Source organism: Phalaenopsis equestris, unplaced genomic scaffold (genome assembly GCF_001263595.1).
Source record: "Phalaenopsis equestris unplaced genomic scaffold, ASM126359v1 Scaffold000002, whole genome shotgun sequence".
In the NCBI taxonomy this organism is placed as follows: domain Eukaryota; kingdom Viridiplantae; phylum Streptophyta; class Magnoliopsida; order Asparagales; family Orchidaceae; genus Phalaenopsis; species Phalaenopsis equestris.
In genome coordinates, this window is record NW_018164444.1 from 16,671,728 (window position 1) to 16,679,624 (window position 7,897).

The 7,897-nt window shown below is 36.1% G+C and overlaps 1 protein-coding gene across 1 annotated transcript; it reads left to right on the forward strand.

The window, feature by feature from the left end:
• The first annotated feature begins 6,836 nt into the window (after positions 1-6,836).
• Positions 6,837-7,896, forward strand: LOC110032510 (cytidine deaminase 1-like). Its single transcript, XM_020736203.1, has one exon. It carries the CDS (start codon positions 6,907-6,909, stop codon positions 7,894-7,896), a length of 990 nt encoding a protein of 329 aa, XP_020591862.1. The 5' UTR covers positions 6,837-6,906.
• The last annotated feature ends 1 nt before the right edge of the window (position 7,897 follows it).

The window sequence follows — 7,897 nt, forward strand, 5'->3', positions numbered from 1 at the left end:
CCAAACTTTTTTTCTTTAGTGGTTCAAGATCATGATGTTTATGAGCTTTGGTTCCTTTTTTTTTTTTTTTTAAGTCCAATAATTCATTAGAGATTTCTACAATATTAGATATAGTATTTCAAGTTGAATAACGTCAATTATATTGTTGGAAAGATGTGTATCAAATCATTTCATTAACTAAAATTTGTAAGCGGTTATGGTGTGCACACTGTCATATCAATAGATTACAACTATAGTGAAGTTAGAGCTTCGAAATGTTCTTACTGTATTGAAAAATAAAAAATAAATCTATTCTCAATTTAATAACATATAAATTGATGTATGTATAGAAAATTTCTCAAATAAGATAATAATTGTATAATTTTTATTTGAATTTTTGGGATTGAGATTTTTCATGAGAGAATGTTTAGATGATTAATTACATAGCATGTATGATATCAGAGAACTCCTTACATTTGACCCATTGTTGGTGTTGATTTTCGATCGAATTTAGCATAACCTAGAAAATGAAGGGCGTATTTTGTTATTTTAATGCCTGTAAATGAGTTAATATTGCCTGTACAGATTGCAGGAAAATGATTTTAGCATCAAACACTTCCCAATATTTTTGGTGAATTTTCTTAGGAAAACCTTTCTCATTCTCAAGAGTTTCCTTCTCATTCTTATGTGATTCCTTCTCATTATTGAGTGATTCATACTCGTTCTCAACATGTTCTCATTCTCCGAAGGTTCTCTCTTGTTTTGGAGGGGTTTTTCTTAGCGATTCTCCTTTTGCCTCCAAATTGATCCCCATCCTCAATAGAGCCAAAAAAATCATGACATGGTTTATCTCAATCTCATGGAACACCCAATCTAATTACTCGTTATGTCATATGATGATTACAATAAGATTTATGAGTTATAGAATTTAATGTCACAGTCATATCCGTTTGACAGTATTTTGCGCTTTCATGTACTAATTTTGTATGTAATTATCTTTTAATGATTGGAATCCCATGACCTATATTATTGCTATTATTATTGATGATAACTAATAAGATCATTGCATCTCATCAAATCTTGAGCATAGTATGATCAAATTGTTAATAACTTTGTAACATCGTGCTAATGATTATGACCTTTTAAATCAAAGTCATTGCAGTATTGGCCCAAACTAATGATAGCATTTTTTATAAGAACCCTTTAGTTGGTGGCTATAGATGTGTATATATCGACACAAAGCAAGCTAGAGTTTGAGAAAGACACCAACTTTGGGAAACCTTAAACATGATCCCTCCTTTTTTTAATCTTTGCTCTTCTTTTTCTTACCATTTCTTTCCTCTATAGCATACAGATAATCAATTTTACGACTTACAAGTGATAACAACAAAAATCTTTAGGTTGTGCTTTCCACAATGGATATAGGTCAAGCCAATCAAAGCTCTCTAAAATTAGACTTTTTTTTTGCTTTGTTAAGTGCATCTCTCTCTCTCTCTCTCTCTCTCTCTCTCTCTCTCTCTCTCAATCTTAATTGAGTAATTTCAATTGTAGCGAGTTCTTCTCATATTCCTTAAAACTTAGAAGAGTATTCTTATCTTCCAAGGCAAGTCCATATTTTATCATTAATAGTGATGGCTATCAAAAAGAGCTTCAGATGATCACATGCTTACTCTAATGTACATAAAGAAACCTTAATCATCTCTTCATCCCCACTTTCAAGTAAAATTTCATCTCCTCACATGTAAACTTGCTTTAGTCCCTATCCCTTGAGGCCTTGGTCATTTATTTTGAAAAAATCACAAGTCTAACATTTATTTTTTTTTTCTGATTTAAAAGTCCAAAAGTTATCCATTACATGTTATAATTAGCTTCATGTTTCTTCATAGGTTGTGCCCTCTTCTTAACAATCACAACTATACATAAAATGAACCTTTCTCTTTCTTAGCTATTACTCCATGCTCATTTTACATATATATCCTTTATTTTATTTTATTTTTCTTTGAGGATTAAAGCAAAGGAGACAAGACATGGGTCATGAATACTAGTAAGAGAAAATCATCCATCAAAATTGATTCATTGAAGATAAGTACTATTTTTTTCTAGTGTTGTAAATGAACCAAGTTGAGCTCGGTACTACACTGTTCAACCTTTTTCATTTATTTTTTGGGCATTTACATACCACTCAATTCTTATGCATTTACATATCTAAAATCTAAACATTAATATTTACATTCATACCATTGTCGACACTATTTTAGGTTGTAGAGTTGTTCGTAAGAAGTTGTCGGTCACCGGAATCGAAATCCCTTTGTCCGCTTCAGAAGGACATTTTAATTTACATATAGGTTTAAGTTTAGAAAAAAAATATGAAATCAAACTGATCCCATATTTTTCATAGTTTAAATGAAAGAACGCTGTACCTCAAACCCTGTATCTATCCCAAAGGATAAACACAAGACTTGAGGATGATACTCGATCAAATAAACTAAGAAATATATGACATCCGTTTGGTAGGAAGAACTAGACCTCATCTAAAAGTGAGGTTAACAACCACTCAAATCTTTAAAATCACATCCAAAATATTACTATCATTATCTTTTTAAAAATGAAAATCACATTTTATATATATAAATTTATGACACCAATGTATTGTAAAGTGAAAATATAAATTTTTGCCCATTAGATATGTAAATATGTAAAAATTGTGTGGTATGCTTGTAAATTTCCCTTTAGTTTTTGTATAGAGGCTAGGTTAAACATCATCATAGTTTTAAGATATTTTTTTTATTAATTTTTATCGATTTTGAGCTGGAATTTAGTTTTAATCAAACCTAATTAATTATTTATTTGATGCTAATAATATATATATATATATATATATATAATTATAAAAGAAATGACCGAAGGCTATTAGATGAGCTGGGTCATCTTCAGGTGTACTAAATATTCGAGTACCACACCTTACACATGGGGGGATTCGAACCCGTGACCTGAGAGGAGTTACGATCTTCGGAGAGGCTACTCTACCAACAGATCATGATACTCGTGTGCAAACACAGACACACAGGCACACAAACACACAAAGACACATATATTAGTGTTTTTTCGGTTGTTTGGGTAATTTTAAATATTGATGAGAAAATATTTAAATTTATCTATCTATTTGATATTTTCATCATATATATATATATATAAACATATAAGTTAAAAGAAAATTTTGATCCGATCATATAAGATAAGTTGATGAATAAAAATTTTAGGTAATCATTAAATGAATATTTTGTTGTATTCTTGGTGGGTTGTTTGTTAAACACAAATGATTGAGCATGTTCCGTGTAATCAAATAAGGGGCATTTACATACAAGACCACACAATTCTTATGTATTTACATATCTAACAACTAAATATTCATATTTACATACATACCACTCAAAATTTTAACATCACGTCAAAATTACAACCGTCACCAAATTTTTAAAAGTGAAATGCAAATGTTCATGCACAAGTTTATGACATCAAGGTCTTCTAAGTGTTAATATCATACTTTTTTGTTAGATATGTAAATAAATAGGAATTGTGTGGTATGTATGTAAATTTCTCAATAAATAAATATAAGCAAGCATTTCATGAATCTATATCAAGTTATTCATATAAATCTCCAAAAGATGACAAATGTTTAAATCAACTTAGGCGCAAGAGAGGCCAAGAAGGCAAACCTTCTACAACATACATAATTAGTATTAATTTAGTGGGGTGAGGGGCACCCCCTTTCTTATTCCACCACTATTATTTGTCATGATGTGGAGAATAAATAGGCTGTCAAACTTTCTCTCTAAACACTTGGGTTGGCCCTCTTATGTACTTCCAAATTAGCATTACATGATGCCACTAAACAACCAAAACAACACATCATCAATTAGTCATTCAAAATAGACAAGTAGCACAACAAAATTTACATAAGGTAGGTGCACCCAAAAACACTCATTTCATTGATAAAGCGTGTCATTATGTTCTTTGTTTGTTTTTTTCTTTTGGTTAATAAGGAAATAAAGACAATAGAAGTGATCACACTTTGGATAACTTGTTATCATTTCTCTCGTCCTCTCTCGGTTGTTCCTTCGCTCTTTTTGAGGCCAAAGTCTTGGCACGAGAAACCTGTCATTCCATCTTAGCCATTCTACCATGCTTATCGAGAGCCAATGTCTTGTTGATAGCCGTAGACTCTAAATATTACCAGATGTATAAAATCTCTTTTTTGATCATGTTAATCTCCGGCTGCACTTTGGGCGAAATGTTCGCCTTGGCCTTCAGAAAGAGGATGGCGTCAAATGTTATTGGGACAACCAACCATTTTTTGAAAAAAAAAACAAAATAAAACTTCAACTTCCAATCTTTTATCTTTTTCTCAAGATGATGAAAGTGAAACTGACACATGAACAACAATTGAACACACCCACCTGAGGTATAGTTATATGGAGATTGGATATTTGAAAAAGTATATCGACCAAACGATCCCCTTCTGACAAGCCAGGACCATGAAAGCCAATAGAGTTGCTATTGAAATTGACATTACTTGCATGGGGACAACCCCATACTAGCTAAAAATGACACATAACTCCTCATACAATAAGAACCAGAACACCAACTTGTTCTCCTTTACAATATTCGCTCTTTCTTGTGGAGCGGAAACCCCGAGGTGAATGGTCATGAATGTGGCCCGATTAATACTCTGATACTTCGGCTTGGGACATCTTAGATGATACAGAAAGAGGGGTCGTTACAAACTCACGAGAAGAATAGTGAAAAGGGACGCGAGGGACTGCTTCTCAATGATGAGGGGCCATATCTCAATCAAAGGAGGAAACAAAAGCTCAACAATTGAACATATCGCCTCAAATACGATTGGCTCATGAGGGTGAAGTCGCATGAACGATGGGGATCAACGGACACCAGAAAGGAATGCCACTAGAGGTCATTGCGAGGACTGCACAATTACAACCGTCTGATAGGTACATGCGACCACAAATGGAGTGCATCCTGTAACTACCCAAGATGAGCCAGCTCGAATCGAAGGCAAGCCTCTCCTCTTCTTTCCCATAAGTTTCCTTCTTCGCTCTTTCTCATGGTGTCTCTTGATTCTATCCGGTGAACAAGTCACGAAGTAAAACTTTGCTCGAAAGGGAAGCTTGGGACTTCAGAAGTTTATCTACCATAGGACATTTTTTCAAGAGGACAATTAGGACACTGAGAAAAGGAAACACGGATCAAGCAAAATTGGGAATGCAACATCCCCTATTTATAAACGATCACATGCACATAAATCAAGGAAGTTTTAATCATCTTATGTTATTTAATAAGAATCAAATTTCTACTGAACTTAATTCCCTCGTTCTTATTGCATTTACAATCTAATAATATATGAGAGAATCAAGAAACTAAAGTGTGTTTGATTAAAATATGCTTTAGGGCACGTGTCAAGGTATCAACCCCAACGAGCATTACGATCCGTCAAATCGATGGGGACCGAATGAATCAATCGACTGAACCAAGAAATTCCGATCGAGCAGAAAGATGAATGATTTTCGATAAGTATCATCTCACCAACTTATTGGTCGAAGGATATGAAAATTTGTCAAGTAATAGCACAATTATACTTATGGCTACCCCAAAGACAACTAGTGACAACCAATCGACAACGTAAAACAGCTGGGGCATAATCCACATTTCAAAAAATGTTAAAATATATTAGTCAAAAATATTATTTTGTATGGATGTTGAGCAAAATTAATTATAATTATTAAAAAAAAAACAATTATATATAAAAATAGAAGTGAATTCTTTACCTCTTCTAATTCAAAATTCTAATTTCGTCACTAAATAGTCTTTCTTCCGTCTTTTGGTCGTCTGATTTGATTAGCCCTGTCATCCACCGTCCAAAAATTATCTAGATATATTCTTTATGATATTTTAATTATGGAAGTTTTTACCTACATATTACTCGATTTTTATGTATTTACATATCTACCTCCTAACTTCAATTTTTTACACACATACCACCTTAGCTAAGCATGGAAAGTGTATTTTTGGGTGGTATAAATGTAATAAAAATCAAATTTTAGGTGCTAGTTATGGAAATACGGGTGGTCTGTATGCCAATTTAATTACTTTTATGATGAGACATCTGTGATTAATAGAAATCATACCTACTAATATGTTGTATTAATCCCAAGATCAAATATAATGAGTATAAAATTCATCAATCAATTAGTCTACAATCCAGGCCACAAAAGTTCCCCAAAAGCAAGCCTAAAGATCGAGTCAATCGAACATATGACGATCGGCCCATAGCAAACCAATCGAATCACGATGTAACGACCGATCGAACCATGATGTAACGATCAGCTGGAAGCCAACGAGGCAAATCAAGGAAAAACTATAATCGTTAACCACCGATTGTCAGGTCTCAAATCGATCGGATGAACACACTTGTCATTTAATAGATTTGAGAACCCCCTCAAAAAACGACCATTAGAAGTTAAACTTATAATTATAACATCAGTGCCCTAAAAAAACATTAATTAGAGGATAAACTTACAATTATAACATCTACTCGTCATTTAATATTTTGAGAATCTCGTCAAAAAACTAAAAATTATTATATCAGGACACCTGATGCAAAGTTGCATTAGGTGTCCAATAATTGAGTGCCATGTGACAACTCAGGCACGAATCGTGTATGTTAGTGGACCCAAAATCACCACGTGATCCTCTGTTGTTGGATACCTGATGCAATAATTTCTCCGCTCTGAAAAAACACAGATGTCCAAGTCTCGTATCATATTGTCAAACGCATGGCGTGTTAAGCCCGTAAATATTTTCTCAAAGGATAGGAGTTATATGGCATGATTTTTAGGTGAAAGCCATAAAATGAAAAAATACAAGGGGTGTTTGTGCCAAATTGATTTACCCCTAACTTATAAAGACAATCAGTGTAAATTACCAATTTGCCCACAAGCCTCCGGCGGCTTTAAATGGCACCTTCACCATCACCATCACCGCAGATCCTCCACAGCTTCCCGTTTTACAGGGAAATTTGAAAACAGTTTTTCAATTTCTTACCTCCACCGGAGCAGGGAGATGGCGGCGGCACCGACGGCGAAGATTCGCCGATCGCGATTCGTGATCGAACCAGAAGAAGCAGAACAGATGCGCAAGGAGAAGGGCCTTGAAACTCTCCGAGACCTCCTTCCCGCTCTCCTTCCGGCCGCCCGGCAGCTAGCTCGGCCACCGATCTCCAAATTCCATGTCGGCGCCGCCGCCCTTGGAAGCTCCGGCCGGATCTACCTCGGTGCCAACATCGAGTTCCCCGGCGTCCCTCTTCACCAGACCATCCACGCCGAGCAATTCCTCATCACCAACGCCGCCTTACACTCCGAAACCTCGATCCCCTTCATCGCCATCTCCGAGTTACCTTGCGGTCACTGTCGCCAGTTCTTCCAGGAGATCCGATCGGCCTCTCAGATCCAGATACTGGTAACAGGTGATTTCCGCCCGCTTTCCGATTTCTTACCTAACCCTTTCGGTCCTTCCGATCTGCTTCATGAAGAAGTTCCCCTGCTTCTCGAACCCCATTTCAACGATCTGATCGAGGAGGTTGGGGAGTTTGGTGGGGAATTGGAGGAGCGGCTGAGGAAGGCGGCTTTGCAGGCCGCTAGGGCATCGCATGCGCCGTACAGCGGAAGCGTGTCGGGCTTCGCGATGGCGGATGGAGAGGGAAAGGTGTATGCGGGATCGTATACGGAATCGGCGGCTTATAATCCGAGTCTGGGACCTGTTCAGGCGGCGTTTGTGGCTTACGTGGTCGCCGGAGGGGGCGGGGGGGTGGGGGGGGGGGGGGGGGCTCTGGGGGGGGGATAGG